Genomic DNA, 15,840 nt, shown 5'->3' on the forward strand with positions numbered 1-15,840 from the left:
TAGGAAGCAGGAGTTAGGAGACAGCACTGAAGAATTTCTTCCTCTCCCCAATGCATGCGTCTTCCTCACGTATATGCCTATGCAGTGTTTCCTTGTATGTATGTTAAATGAATATGCTGTCTGGCTTGTGGCATGTTTTTAGGGATACTATGGTCAGATCTTGATAGATGTACTTCCTACAAGCTAAACAGGATTTCCTTGCAGATTTCAGTAACAACAGCTTTTGAGAAAGTACAGGAATCGTGGTTCTTGTAGTTTTGGGTGCAGGCAGAGTTTCAAAGCATTTCAAGTCAATTCTGACCAAAGCTGTTCTGACATTGGCACAAACACGCTGCTGTCGCGCGGGGCTGACCGGAATCTGCTCCCTAACTCTGCCTTTGTCACTTGTCTGTTGCAGGGATTTACCTCAGTATGGGCAAAAGCAGTGGCAATCCTATTTTGGGCGAACATTTGACGTTTACACCAAACTATGGAAGTTTCAACAGCAACATCGGTAAGGGAATGTTGTAGGCAGACGTTTTCTGTGGATTTAAGTGCAACTTTAATCTCAGGTATGCCTAGGGGCCCCAATTACGATTGAGATTTCACTGTGTTATTCAAGCATGAAGGGAGGGAATGGTCACTTCCTATAGTGCTCACAGTCTAATGAATTAAAATGTTGCAGCGTTTTCAGTGTGACTTTTTCAGCAAAGCCTTTTGCTCTACTTGAATGCATGTTGCTTTAATATATTACCAAGGAGAAGCTGGGATGATGGTTTCTGCAGTGCAGAACCCATCTGGAATGGTGTGAAGTGTCTTGCTGCAGCGTGGGCTCTGATCTTTCACACCTTACGTTGGCTGCATAGTCTGAGCGTTCTCCTGGGAAGTTCTGACCTTTTGTTGTGTGTATTTCGTGCAACATACTTATGTCTCGCTCTCGCAAGTTTATGCAAGATAATGGTCCTTGTTCTGGTGTGTGTATGCAGTGCTGTTCGCTCTCTGAGGGACTGCTACTGGGAATACCACACCAGTAATGAAAGCTGAATTTTGCCCTACAATGGCTCTTTGTCTTGTCTGGTGTGATGTTCTGAGAAATTCTGGAATGCCTTTTAATCTTTCTTTTCTCTCTTGCGAAATAGACAAGTATTGGACAATCGGTATGGGTTGAAGCGGTGGCAAATTGGGGAAATTGCTTCCAAGATTGGGCAGCTCTATTACCATTATTAGTAAGTAAGCACAGAAAAGGCTTCAGTAGGGGAATGCAGTGTTAGTGGCAGCTCCATGCCAAACATCTGGATGCTCAGTCAGGAGAAATGAATGTATCAGTTGAGTCATGATGCCTGTTTCTGAATGAGAAGGCCCTTGGGACTGCATGGGGGTGCTGCAGAGAAAGGCATCTGTGAGCCCAGTACCACGTTGCTGGTCACGTTGGTATGCCTGAGGACGTAGCTCCTGCCTCAAAAGTGTCTGTAAGTCTTCCAAGCGTGCTGCATTCGACTCGTGGGCAAAAGTGATTTACAAATTTGGGAGATTAATGTTCCTTTAAACTTTTGAATTAACCTGTCACCTGTACACAGGGGCACAAGATGGGCAGATCTGATTGTTATCTGAAATGGAATCCAAGCTCTGAAATCTGTCTTCCCAGCAGGCACAAATAATGAGAGTCTGGCTTTCATACAGTGTTACTTGAGGAGGGAGTTTTGCCATTGATGCACAAGATGGTTGAGGGGGCAGGAAGGGAGGGTTTGGCATGGATTTCCATCTGAAGCAGTGAGCTAATCTGGTTCTTCCTCCGCAGCTTGCGCACTTCAGAAACCAGCTATCTCAATGAAGCTTTCTCCTTCTATTCAGCAATTAGGCAGAGGTCATACTACTCCCAGGTCAACAAAGAAGACAGGTATGTCTGAATGGCTGCCCTCAGTTTTTTTCAAGACTAGAACAGTGTATGAAAGCAGCAAATAACTATAAATTGTAGAAGCATAACTGGGATAAAATCGGTATAATTGGAGGAAGTTTCTTTTAATCCTCCTGCTGTGATTAAAAACCTGGGTATAAATAAGAACTTTGCTGTATGACTGGAGGAATATTCTATTATCTGGTCCTGGCTATAAAGCTATTAGCCCCAAAGTTTGTCATTTTGAGTCCTGAGCAGTGTCAGCACTGCGACCTAGTATGCTGAGGCTGGAAGACAAGTCAGTTGGGCTGAAGGAGAGGAACCTGTTTGATTCTAATCAGGCTTTTCAGGGGAACATCAGTTAGTACTGCACTACAACAGCCCTCTGTAACTGACTGGGACAAGGTCCAAGAACTTCAGGAGGCGTAACGTCTTCCTTTTAAGACTCTATACTGAGGAAGGTACACTCAGAGCAGGGCTGTGTTATGGCAGCGCAGAAAATCTGCTGCCTGCCAAGAACATAGATATAAATAAGAATAGGTAGAGGACTCAGTTCTGGATCTTGATCTTACATTCTAGCCAATAAACCTGGGTTCCCTCATCAAAGTAAGGAAGAAATGATCTTAAGCCTTCATCAAGAAAAGCGCAGAAGGTTAGTTAGGGAGTTTCCTACCAAGCATGCAAGGATCTCTGGACTTAAACTAATTGCACATCTCTAGTCTTGCTGATATCTAAATGCACCTGTGTGCCACAAAAAGACAAAAGTTGCCCTGCTCTGTTCTGATACCTGTTGATCCTACTATCTTCTCTCTCAAAAATCTCTCAATTTCAGTCTGAGTGCTTGAGCTGTTTCAGAGAAGGTAGGATTGATCAAGCATGTTTCTAGATGCTGTCAGAAGATTTTAGAAATGGATGAGTAATTATGGGCTATGCTGACTTGCAGATCTCTAAGTTGTCCCAGGTGGGTGAACTCTGAGCCAGCTGTCATTATCAGGTGATGCAGTGGGGTCAGATATTGCCCGTGAACTGTCAAACGGTTTGAAGAGCCAGCTATTATATCTGACTCCCGTGCCTGTTCTCATGTAAGGAAACCGTGGGGAAGGGGGAGGCTGTGGCTTTCTTGATGTATATTTTATGTCCTTGTACTTGATTTTAAATAAACCTCTAAGCAGCCAGGTAGCCATTGATCTCCGCGTGAATTCAGTTAGAACTCAATCTGCGGAGCGTTCAGCTTTCTTCTAGTCTTGAACTCCTCCTCTCCGTTACCCCTGTTGCCTACCTATGTTCTATTTTAATCTCAAATTTGGCTGTGGTGTTTTTGTTGTTGTGTTTAGGCCTGAATTAGTGGTTAAGAAGCTGCGTTACTATGCAAGGTTTATAGTGGTTTGTCTCTTGCTCAACAAAATGGATGTTGTAAAGGACCTTGTAAAGGTATGTTAAAATGAGGATAAAGGTGCTAAGGGGTGGGAGGTTGCTGGTTATTCAGGGCTTTTCTCCTAATCAAGGAGTCCATAATATCGTCTATTTCAGTTGAAATATCACGCATTAGATCTGTGATGTTAGCCGCTGCTGCAGCATAGCTTTTCATTTTTTTTTCCTTCATTTAGTTGATTGTGCTGTTGGATGCCACAGAAGGAAGGAATAACGTGGCTAGAGCTATGGAAAGATTCAGTATGATGTGAACATTTGACTAGAGAAAAACTTTACAAATCAATCTGAAAGTGTGGGGATTATCCGATAACTCTGAGTACATCTTCATTCCTGTAGTGGATTTAAGGCGTTGGTGGAATCTCCCCCAGCAAGTCTTCGTGACACACTGTTGCTTGGAAAGCCAGTGTCTCCTAGCTTGATGTTGAGCTTATTTCTCTTCCCTTCCCAACTGCTATCACTCTGTCCCATGTCTAGAGCACATCCTGAATACATTTTGCACCTTCCAGAGACCCATCAAAATTAAATCTTGCTAAACGATATAGATATTACTATGAAATTGGAGAGGCTGGATCTGCATATGCCTCTGCCGTGGGAGTAAAGCACTGAATGCCTATGAACACAAGTCTTCAGGTACAACAAATGGCGTACAGGCCAATGCTGATCATTGCTTTTCTAGTATATCTGACACCCAGTGTAGTGAATATCTGCTGTGAATCAGACATTTAATAATGACACTTTAAGCTCAGATGATTTGATAGCATTGTTTGAACACCAAGTAAAAATATTCCAATAGCTGCAGCCTGGCTAGGGAGGTGCCCTTTAACTACAGCAAAGGAACAGCATGCTGCTCCTGGCAGCATATGCTTCCCCAACCCCTCCAACAACCTTGCTGCAAGCAGCTTCTGGTATTGACAGTTTTGTGTAGGTTGCATTGCTGTCTTTGTGTCTAAGCTTAGTTGAACTGCTAGCTTAGCTTAGTAGCAGCTAAAAAAGCCACACCATTCACTTTCTCAATGTATTTAAAGTTACTTGTAAGCTGAAATTTGAGTCCTTGGTATCCATAGCTTATGGTAATACCCAGTGACATAGCTGTATGTGAGTGGGATAGTTATACTTAACTCCAGATATTTTTTTGCATTTGGACCTACTTAAAAGACACTTTGCATTGCCAAAACTCAGTGTAACATTGGCATTATGGCTCCTGAAAGAGCACGTTTTGGCTGGCATGTTAGTCATAAGTGTGCTGCATATGTTCTCAAGTAATTTTTTTCTTTTTAATTATTCTTAAAGGCCAGCACAGCTAACCAAACTGTAAAGTTACTGACTGCCTGTTAAGCTCTCAGTTTAAGAAGTGACAATATCTGTCTTTGAACTTTTTGCATCAGGAGCTGTCGGATGAAATCGAAGACTACACTCATCGTTTTAATACTGAAGATCAGGTGGAGTGGAACCTGGTTCTTCAGGAAGTGGCAGCGTTTATTGAGGTGAGAATACCATTCCCTTTCAGTTGTTAGTTTAAGAGTAACATTTTCTGACTTGTTCACCGAAGTGTTCCTGTATCACCGCCTCTGTGGTAAGCAGGTGTGCCACGCGCAGGGACAGTATTCCTGTCCAATTTAATCACTGAAATGTCTTCACAGTAGCATAACAGTGACAGCCATTACAGCGTCTGAAGAGTCAGACCGGGGCACGTAGCATATTGAAGACAGAAGCGTGAAGCTGAGATGCACCTGGTCACCTTATTTTTACTCTTGGTGTTCAGAAAATGGTGGAATAGAAAGCACAGCAGTTATCATGGTCAATATTTTGGAGAGAGTGCCAGCTCTAGTCCTGTTGTTGCGGAAGCCAATCCGATTTGCTGATGTTTTGATTGTGTTTCAAAGTGCACTTTGTTGAAGTACCAGTCTGTTAGACTGGCAATGTCTAAGCAGTATATAATGGAAAATACGGGGTAATCGCAGCAGTTAACTGATAGGCTCTTAGCATAGTTGTAATGGGATCAACTTCTAAAGTTTGTGAAAAGAAATTTGTTTATTCTGTCAAATGAGACAGTGTTCTACTTCCCTCCTTTTGTACAAGATGTCGCTATGTAACACGAGTATTTATTTAAATATTGCCAGAGTGGATGGCAGCATTATCATTCGCTCATCTCCTTTGCTATTTATTTCTAGGAAGGGAAGGCGAACTAAAATAGTGCAGGATTCTTCCGTATTGTAGGAATGTTTAGTTTATTCTGTGTGAATTTGTAAGGCTGTTGATGACGTTTGGTTCCTCAGGTGTAGGAAAGCTGAAGCAGAGCTTGTGTCATTTGAGGAAGTATGTTTTTCTCTTTCCTGTACCTTCATGTACTTGTACTATGTATTTGCTTGCAGTCCCTAAGAGGTGTCGCTTTTTCAGGTGGTGAGGCATGACGCTGTAGCCTGCATACAAATATACAAATATATGTATGGCAAGTTAATTTTAAAAATCTGCCTCACTTACGAAATGTTTACTGTAAGTGTCAAGATCTTTGGACTGCTCTCTGACTACAAATCTGGATGTTTTTTTGAATTCCTGATTTATTCTGGTTGCTTTTTTTAGGCAGACCCTGTCATGGTTTTAAATGATGACAACACCATTGTAATCACCTCTAACAGGCTTTCTGAAACAGGAGCTCCGTTGCTAGAGCAGGGAATGATAGTGGGACAGCTTGCTCTTGCAGATGCGCTGATTATTGGAAACTGCAACAACCAGGTAAAAGAAATTCCGGGGACTTGGGTTTGTATCTTTGGAGTTCAAAGTCCTTCCCCCTTTGACATCTCTTCTGATCATACAACAGAGATTCCAATAGAGGCAAACATTAAAATATTTTGATTGCGATGTTTGCAGTGGCAGCAAGAAGAAGAGGTTCTCAGAAATAAGAGCTAAAAATGAAATGTTAGATATTAGACCTGTAGTAGTGACCTCTTATTGCTTATATTCATCATGTCAATTAAGTAGATACAATTGATTTTTATACAATGGATTGCGTATTGTTCTTAACAACGTTCAAGCACGAGAGGCCTCTGGGGTATGTCTAGAAGAAGCTTGACTTAGGCTTTCACATGACATACTCCAGCTTGTTGCAACTTCAGTTCCAACAGGAAGGGGTTTTCAAAAGACTTTCAAGATCTTGTTTTTTAGATGATGATGATAGTGAAGTTGTACAGACTTCATGACTTCTCTCTGAGCTCTTTTTTCAGGTAAGCAAGGGAGTTGTATCTAAACTACAGTTCGTGTATCTTTTTCAGATTTTGTCTAAATTCATAGTACCTAGTGGTTTCAGCACTCGATTTGTAAACACCCCGGAAAAGTCTCTAATTTGCAAAGCAGGGGTCTGCACTACGGTGAACTGGCCTGGTAGAGCAGTAATAAATAGACTTTGTCCTCCGTGAGCTCTTCTAAAAGTCATTCACAGGTCTTTAGAGATTCAGAGATGACACTGACGGATCCCCGAGAGACAGAAAATGGTCTGTCTGGTATGCAGTTGAATCTCTCACCTGGATAATTCCAAAGAAATAGTGTTTAATTTGTATCTGGCAGAGTAAACTCTTTGACTCTCTTGCAGGTCAAGTTCAGTGAATTAACAATTGATATGTTCCGAATGCTGCAAGCGCTTGAAAGGGAACCAATGAATTTAGCTTCACAAATGAACAAACCTGGAATGCAGGTAAGGTCCATTTCAGTGACAAACCTGGCAACAGATCTTAACTGGGTTTTGTTTGTTTGTTTTGTTTTAAATGGCGTACTCTTTCAGCATTGTCACTGTGCAGGGCAGGTTAGTACAGCTGGTGTAACTCCGACTAGAAGCTAGTGAAGCGTAGCTCAAACCTGTGGAGTTTGATCCAAGTAATGTCTTCCTCCCCCCTTCTTTTTTTTTTTTTTTTGTCCTTAGCAAACCTTCAGTAGTGAAAAAATAGCAAAAATGAATGTTTGTCCACATACACTCACCCCTTCCTTTGTTTTCACTCTAGCAGTCATGCAGCCAGATAGGTTCATCAGCTTGCTAAGTCATCTGGAAGTTAAATATCCCCTTCAGAGAAAGCATAAAAAAATATTTTATCTGGAGGCAAAAGGAAATATCTAGATTTTCATTTATTTAATTGAGATGAGGAGTGAATTTTTTCACTCTTTTCTTGGGTGATGCTTTAGAGAGTAAGAAAGATTTAGGTAACAAATTTAAGCGTGGGTTAATATAAAGTTCTGGTTCAAATACTGGGCATTTTGCTTTACTGTGTAGTAGGCAATGCAGCACGGGCAGACCATTTGTGTGGGAAGTATTGAAGATGAACATTCTAATAAATAGAAATTTAGAGGGTTATGAAACTGCTTTGGTAATATACGGTTGTTGGGTTTTTTTGTATTGTGCTTTGTTTGGTATTGTATTTTTTTTTTTAACAGGAGTCAACGGAGAAACCAGCCAGGCGGGAAAACCCCCATAAATATCTACTTTACAAACCAACTTTTAGCCAGCTGTATACATTTTTAGCAGCATCATTTAAGGTTTGTGATATTGGTGAATTTCTTTGTGATAGAAAAATATCCAAATGGTATGTGACGCTGAATAAAATGCAGTTAAGATAATCTTTTATACTTCAAGATAATGAAGCCTTTTTGGCCTTCTTAAAATGTTCAAGATGATCTTCAGAGAGGATGGAATTATTATAAATATGTGTAATTTGTATAGTAAAGGCAAATCTGTCGACTGCTGTTAAGGGAAAGAAAAAAATTCATTTTAAGACAGAAACCCAGCCTGCTGTTATACAGAAGTTGTTATATCTTTGCTAACATATAGCCATCTTCAAAGCAAAGCTTGAACAACTCCTGCGCAAGCGGCCTCTGTACTAGCTGCCCAGTATCAAGAGTGGTGCGTGGCAATACTATGGAAAGCCTTAAGTAATGTAATGTAATAGTTGCATATAATTGAATCTTATCCAGTAATTTTATTTGTGCGTATGTACGTACACACATACATACACAGACATTTACAGTTATGCATACAGGCATATATATAAAAATAAGTCTTTCCTATATAAAGTATATCTATTTCCTATATATAATTATATAGGAAATACTTCTTGAGATAAGAGATCTGGAGAACAGAAGAATCTTAAGAGTATTCTTCTACTTCATGTTGTGCCAAATACAATCCAAAATCAAAAAGTATGTCGAGGAACTGTTGCTCTTAAGCACGGTATACCTGGTGGCTGACCAGTTCTGGATCCGATTGGAATTGTATCTCTCTCTTGCACGTGCTGTATTTTTATCTGCCTGTCTTATTTTGTTACCCACTGCACTCTTCCATGTAAGTAATCTATACACTTGTAGACTTTTTTTAATATAGTTTGTGTGCTTATCTTAATTTAATAAAGTTGCTGGGCTCACTATGCTTAATTATGGCTGTACAAGTCAGCAACGTAGGATTTAGTAGTTTTTACAGAATATGAATCCTATAAAGAAACAAGTTTCAGTTTGTTTCAAGTAACAACTGTGAAGAAACAGCTGGTGAGGTGAAGGAAGTGCATCCTTACTACTTAGAATTTTGGGTGCCTGCATGCTCAGCCTTTTGCAGAAATGAAAAGCATCTGTTTCCTCCTGCAGACAGCCCGTTAGAAAGGTGGAAAATAGATTTCTTTTACAGGTCTATAGAGAAACCTGGATGTGTTGTGCTTGTTGTCCAGCGGGGAAGAGGCAGATGTTGCAGACTCTGGGGTATTTGGAAACAAAGAACTTCCTTTAGGATCACCAGTTGTTGGGGAGTTAGTGGCTGTGTGGATCTTGGCAGCTTTTGGTTTCTGTATCTTGGAAAGCCTCAGATCTGGCTAGATAGTAAGGGAGTCTTATGTGGAAGCAGATGCTTTATTAGTGCTGCTTGAAGCTCTAATATCAGCCTAGAGGTCTTTGTGGAGGAAAAAAAAAAGTATGAAAGTATCATCAGTTTACACTTTTGTCTGTCAGCTATTTGAAGGGGGATATGTGGTGAGGAAGGGCATATACACATACGAAGAACAGAGTGAAGGGAAGCCAAAAGCAGGAGTAGCACAGTCTTAAATGGCAATGGTTTTATCAACGTGATGATTGAATATTAACATAAACTTGCACATTTCCTCCCTTGCCACTCTTCTCTTTTTTTGAATTTCAGGAGCTGCCTGCAAACAGTGTACTGCTGATATACTTGTCTGCCACGGGCGTGTTTCCATCAGGTCGTTCGGATAGTGAAGGTACAATAAAGGAATGCTCCCTGTCATGAACAGGGCTTGAATTCTCTGTATGTTCCAGGACAAGTGACCAAGAAAGATGTCACAAAGCTCCTTTTAAAAGACAAGTCAATTTTATTCTCCTGTCTACTTAGCAAGATAGCCTTTTTTCCCCACAAACCATAGTTAATTCCCTGTGTTTTAAGTAGTGTGCACTAACCTGAGACCTTTTCAAAGGACATACCCAGTTTTTGATGCATCTGAAATATTAAAAGCTTCACCAATTTTGAAGACCACGTGGCTCTATTGATGCATCAGTGCAAAGTTAAGAAAATGGCTAAATGGCACTTTGTGATTCTTTCCAATCTCCAGTACTATCAGAACATATGGTCAGGAGATGGGTGGTAAAAGGGCTGAAGCGTCTGCAGGGACTGCTCTATTTGCACGCTTGTTAACCTGACAATTCAAGCCCTTCTCATGATTCTTGACAATTCCCCTCACCTCATCCTCCTGTTCTTCGCAACCTAGCAGAATATTTGGATGCAGCTGCAATCTAAAAGCTGAAAACTGGTTGGCTGAAGTAGATGCAGTCAAAAGATCTGTTTATATAATTTAAAGGAAAAAAAAAAAAAGAAAAAGTTTTTAACATCCTAAATATTGAGACTCATCTGTTTTGAGACTTGCATTCCTTTATAAGATGCATGCCTTGTGCACCCCAATGCATGATTTATAGAGCTCTCAAAATGTTAAAGGAAAAAAAAATCCCTGTCAGCTTTGAATTGTGGCAGTGATTTTTTTAAATGCTTTTAACATTTTGCTTTTTGCTGCAGCTTGGTGATAGGTTGTAACTTAACGGTGTTCTTTAAAGCCTGTGTTACGTCCACTTTGCTGCATGTATTGTTTCAGCTCAATACCTTACTGTAGAGGCATCCAGGCTCTCTCATCTGAAGAGCTGCATGGTCAGACTTCAGTTTTCATTAAATGAATCCCATTACAACTGCATTCTTTTAATAAGGTAGTGTAGTCTGCACGGGCCAAAAAGTTCTACCTTTATTAAAAGGGAGAGCAGCTGCAAGTTGCACTGTTTATTGCCTGGAAGCCATTTGTGCTTGACAGTTCACATGAGACACGTGTAACAGTGCTAAATTAATGTATGTTCTGTTCCTAATTTTGTATTCCCAACGCTTCCCTTAAAATGGAAAGGTGTCTTATGTATCCAAACCTGAAAAAATTGCATTTGGTGGCCAAATATGAGTCAACCAACTCTGCAAATGTATAACAGAAAGAGGAAATCCTAATAATTTACTGATGTTAGTGATGTTTCATATCCATATCAATGGCAGAAATCTTGCCTGGTATCTCTAGCACTTTTCGTTTTGTGTAGGATTTGATATTTTTTATAGCCATTCCTTCCATCTTTGCTCTCCATCAGACAGTTAGGTGGGTAGCTCAGTTGTGCAAACTTAGCAGAATATTTCTTTAGTTTACCTTAGGAACACATGTCCAGGCTGAGTGCATTGAAACCTGTGAATTCTGTATTTGAAATCTTAAAAATTAAACTTCTGCTGCAGATTTGAAATCTGGTTAAAACTGTTATGTCCTTTCTAGGAGTATTGAAAGCGTATTCGTTCTCTGAGCTCTCCCTTCTCCCCTTTGCAGTGTTATAACTGCAGATGATAGTATTTGATCTATTCTGAGAGGCTACAGGGGTTTTGATTGATTGAGCCTTATTTTTTGATCAAAATCTGAATCTAGAATATGCTAGCTCTTACAGTAATTTTACAAAGGTATTAATTTTCCTGGATGAAATGTGTAATGAGTTTTAATCTCTTTCCTATGTAGTGTAACGAGAGCCAATATTTGGACCTTTTGTATTATGTTTGTGGATAAATAATGAATAAATAAATTAGACATTATGAAGTTGCATTGCTTGCTTCTATTTGATAGATGCTGAAACTACTAAAAATGCATAAAATTGAATATGTAGTTAGTAAAGCCTCCACATTCCTCCATCCCCTCCTGAAACTAGAGTAGTTCAGATTCACTTAGTTTTCTGGGATTTGTGGTTGCTTCCTCCCGTTCATATAATCATGAAATCCTTAACAGAGGTGAGTTACCTCCGCTAATTTCAGCTTTCTTTTTGCCATGTGTAGGTCCCTATGATTTTGGTGGTGTTCTGACAAACAGTAACCGGGACATTATAAACGGGGACGCTATCCACAAGCGAAACCAGTCTTACAAGGAGATGCACTGGTGAGTTTCGCGAGCGTGACAACTGCAAATTCAGAAGAATTTGTCTTTAGTAGAGAAAACGCATCAAAGCCTCTTGAATTCGTCTCTTCAGTGCAGGACATCATAATGTAGATTGGCTTGAATGTGAACAATTAGAAATGAATATGCAGCTCTAAATGATGATTTAAACACTCAAAAAGTATTACTGTAACTTAACATGAATTTTTTATTACTGGAAAACTTCAAATTAATGGTGGATGACTTTTCAAGCAGATAAACATCTCCTGTTGGGAAATTGCTAATAAGAAGTCCAATAGCCCATGTTATAGAGAATACCAAATTAGTTTTGCAGTTATCCTCTGAGGATGAATCTGAGGACTGGGGCATGAGGAATGTGCTTGCTTTTTATCTGGACACGGGCAGCTGTGCGTCCGAGAAACTTGTGCGCTGTCTCAGTTTTGCAGCAGTTCTAGCGCTCTGTGATGCGTCCCTTTCTCTTTGCAGTCTTCACCCTGGAGATCTCTACCCTTTCACAAGGAAGCCCCTGTTTATCATTGTGGACTCCTCAAACAGTGTCGCCTATAAGGTAAGGCTCTTAGGCAGCTACTCGTATGATAGGCTACAGTGTCAACCCCTAGTTAGCTTACACTTTTAACAGGCTATTTTTTTTTAAACAGTTTGTATTCAGTCTTTCTTTTCTTTTGAGGTTGTGCATGCTAGTCAGGATCTGATCCTATGAATAGGAACAAGAAGCAGAAGCACATGAACAGCCGCTCATTGGAAAGTAATAAATCTTCCTGGAGGCAAAAAAGGTTCAAGATTTCCAAGGTCTCTGGTGGGAGGTTTATTTTTGTTATATACCAAAGACAAATCTTGGTGTGTGTGCATGGGGGAGGGAGATAACTAATCTGCCTTTTTTTTTTCCAGTCATCCAACACTCAGTTGCTTTTAAGAAACAGAAAGGAGTCAAAGCATTGAGCCTGATCTTATAAAACACGGGGTGTCTGTGTCTGAAAAGTGTCTGAACGAAGGAAATAACAAGACTCAAATTAGCATCCAGTGTTACTGTAGAGTGGTACATGCTTGGACAATGAGCCTCCTTCCTAGGGTGCTATGGACTTACAGTAGAATTACTCCATGCCAAATCACCTTTGGGAATCTGCAGTTTGGGTAACACAGAAGCAGGCATTTTCACTCTCGGCTGCCAGTTGCATCTGGATAGCATTACAACATTTCTTTCATTCATGAATGGGATATTAAGAATGTGCTATATCTGGGGAAAGTGCCACTTCCTTATGTCTTCCTTTTTATAGCTCCATTATTTGCAGTGAGAAAGTGACGTTCACAGCTGCATTTCAGAGGAGGAACAGGGACGTCTAGTGGCCAGATGAACGTGTTCCTTGTTCAGTACCCACAGTCTGTGTCATTTGTTTTAAAGGCATGTGCTGGCCAATGAGAGGTACTAAATCAGTGATCAGTACGATTCAGGAGAGTTCTGTATTGAGCCAGGGAACTTCTACCTGACAGTCTTAGTGATGATCTGGCCTCTCTCTAGGGTTTTTGGTTTGTTGTTATTGTAATGCATTTCAAAGGGCTTTTTAAATACTACTGCATTTAACTTCACCACGCTAGATATCAGTGCAAATTTTTTATTAAATTCCCTTCCCCATTTAAAGGCAGGGAAATACAATTAAAATGGTTTACTTATCTTTCTGAGAAAATGAGGATTTGGTAGGGATTTATTTTCCTCTGCTCTTCCCTCACATTCATTCCGGTATAACACAGGGGGAGTTGGTTTTGTTTTAGGGTAAAAAGTGTGGTTTGGGTTTGGTTGTTTAGTTTGGTTTGTTTTTTTTACCCCTTTCCTCTCTAGTAGAATTGCTGAAAGCTGTCAAGTGAGTCAGCTCTGTAAGAGAGAGTAAGGGATTCCTGGTGATCCTGAATTCAAATACAGCTCTGGCCATACCAGGGTTCTGTGGACAGCTTAGAGCAAAGGATCTTTTTGAGGTGATGGATTCCCACATGTAGATTTGTAGCTCTTGTGAGAATAACTGTCAAGTGCTTACAGTAGAATTTGCTTTTTGTATTACATTTTAAATTTGATAATTGAATTTTCTTCAGAGTTTGCAGGCACACAGTAAGCAAAAACTGTAACTTCCATTTAGTTTCTTTTCCTTGTTCTGCAGTGAACTGACCATCAGTGGTGTAAAACACCCCACACAGAGCAGCCGGTGTGAGAGAAGTCCAACTCTGCCTGTGTGTAAGGAGTATAGAAATGTGAGTTTTGGAAGTATTTCAGGACAGGATTATGGAAGTGGCTGCTAGGAGCTCTGACCCAGATCGGGATCATGTGAGCACAATTGTGAGGAATCTAAAACGAGAATGACGAAAAAAAGAGCACGGACACCTATTTAAAAAATATACTCAGCATTTGAGAACGCACATTCGCCTTCACAATCCCTTGCCATTGAGCCTAGGCAGATAGATGTGTGGGGATGGGTTTAGGTGTTTTGTTTTGTTTTGTTTTCAGCTGAAGGTAGAGGGCAGAGCTCTCAATCTCGGTATTTTCTAGCCCTTGTAAGTTCCTGTCTGCTGTCATTCCGGGCGTGCTTACGTGTTTGGTTCCTTGTCGCCAGAATATACTGATAGTGCTGTCCTGTGACCGTCCTCTGGGTGTGTTGTGAGATGCGTTGTGGACTCAAGCACTGGCACAAACAAAGGTTCTGTGCCATTGTGTGAGAAGCTGAAGTCAGTGTAGTGGCTTTTTTTCCACATGGCTGCTCTGATCTTTTCAGATAGGACAGTAGCTATCCTGACATTTAAATGTCACTGCCAGCAACACTGGCAGTAACAGCAACTGCTCACACAGCTTTTTCTATGAGCCGTTTCTGCTCTCCTGCACGCATTCCCATCCTCTCCCTCGCTCTGGAGGGCTTAAATGGTGATGGCTGAAAGTAAGTCCTGCCGGGAAGTGGCTCGCCAGTTCGTCCAATCAGCCACACTTGAACAGCTTCCTCCCCTATATATTTAGCTGAAGGTGGAAGATAACGGCAAATCGAGCATATCTACTTAAAGCCGTGATTTTTTTTTTTTTTAACACTTCCATTTAAATATAGATGGCTGCGTTCTTGAAGGTTACCACTGTATATGTGGATGAAATAATACTTTAAAATCAATATCTTCTTGTAGTGGTGGTTGTCTAAGATTGTGGTCAAATGCAAAGTCTTAAAAAAACCAAACCAAACCAAAAACTCCGGCCAGTAAGAATGCAAGGCCCTTGTCGGTGATGTGGTAGAAGTACCCAGCTTAGTAAAGCTTGCATGTGAAGTGACTTCTGGAGATGACAAGTAGCTCTTTTTTGGAAAGAGGTGTACATGAGACACATTTTTGAAAGCAGCAATACTTCTGTTGGAAAACTTGAATGCTGAAGTTAAAAAACAGAGTCAATTTTGAAACAAAAACGTGTTTTACCCTTTTTGGAGTTGTCTGTGTGCTGAAAGGTGCAGCATTCCCCATCCAGAGCTGCTCCCAATACCCAGGCTGCAGGGCAGGTTTTTCTGGTGTGCCTGGTGGCCCTCCGCTCCACGCCACGGCTGTAATGTGCTCCCGTTCCTTTGTTGCATGTACACCCACAGCGCTTTTCTGTGGAAATCGGGAGCAGAGGTGGTGGTGGTGAGCGAATCCTGGTGTTCGCTTGGGCTACGGTAGGCAGTTGTGTTTGGGCGCGAGCTGAGACGGGTACCTGGAAGCTTGAGAGCCTTATCTGCCTGGATCTGTAGTTTAGATGTAGCGACCGGCATGACCAGCTGCCTTCCAAAGGGTGCGTTCTGTGTTCAACCGTGTAGCTTCTCCCCTTTGCAGGACTTACTAGCTGTGTTGACTTACCCTCTGCTGGGACAGAGTCCAAAATGATCTCAGATACTGTCAGTGAGTAATACCTTTCCTGAGATATATGACTCTTGGTTTTGCTTTATAGCTGTAGGCAGTGTTTAATTGCACTGGCATTTTTACCGATGGAGTGTATGGGAAGTCGGCTTCGGTCTCTAACTGGGTGATACAAGATAGAATTCAACATGTGAATCTGCTCCT

General features: G+C 40.9%; 1 protein-coding gene across 9 annotated transcripts in view; it reads left to right on the top strand.

Annotated features, from left to right (window-relative positions):
* Positions 1 to 15,840, top strand: part of SCAI (suppressor of cancer cell invasion) — a 46,008-nt gene that overhangs the window by 23,464 nt on the left and 6,704 nt on the right. For 7 of the 9 annotated variants that reach the window (XM_087753370.1, XM_087753373.1, XM_087753366.1 and 4 more), the window contains 11 exons: positions 398 to 493; positions 1,119 to 1,205; positions 1,778 to 1,876; positions 3,208 to 3,304; positions 4,690 to 4,788; positions 5,885 to 6,037; positions 6,891 to 6,992; positions 7,724 to 7,825; positions 9,465 to 9,543; positions 11,673 to 11,772; positions 12,256 to 12,337. In XM_087753370.1, the coding sequence (XP_087609496.1) occupies positions 398 to 493; positions 1,119 to 1,205; positions 1,778 to 1,876; positions 3,208 to 3,304; positions 4,690 to 4,788; positions 5,885 to 6,037; positions 6,891 to 6,992; positions 7,724 to 7,825; positions 9,465 to 9,543; positions 11,673 to 11,772; positions 12,256 to 12,337 (1,096 nt within the window). Of the gene's footprint in view, positions 1 to 397; positions 494 to 1,118; positions 1,206 to 1,777; positions 1,877 to 3,207; positions 3,305 to 4,689; positions 4,789 to 5,884; positions 6,038 to 6,890; positions 6,993 to 7,723; positions 7,826 to 9,464; positions 9,544 to 11,672; positions 11,773 to 12,255; positions 12,338 to 12,457; positions 12,580 to 15,840 lie in introns of all 9 variants that reach the window. The other 2 variants (XR_015703783.1, XM_087753368.1) reach the window with 2 other exon arrangements.

Source organism: Nipponia nippon, unplaced genomic scaffold, assembly GCF_047370975.1.
Source record: "Nipponia nippon isolate SJK-2023a ecotype South Korea unplaced genomic scaffold, ASM4737097v1 scaffold_16, whole genome shotgun sequence".
In the NCBI taxonomy this organism is placed as follows: domain Eukaryota; kingdom Metazoa; phylum Chordata; class Aves; order Pelecaniformes; family Threskiornithidae; genus Nipponia; species Nipponia nippon.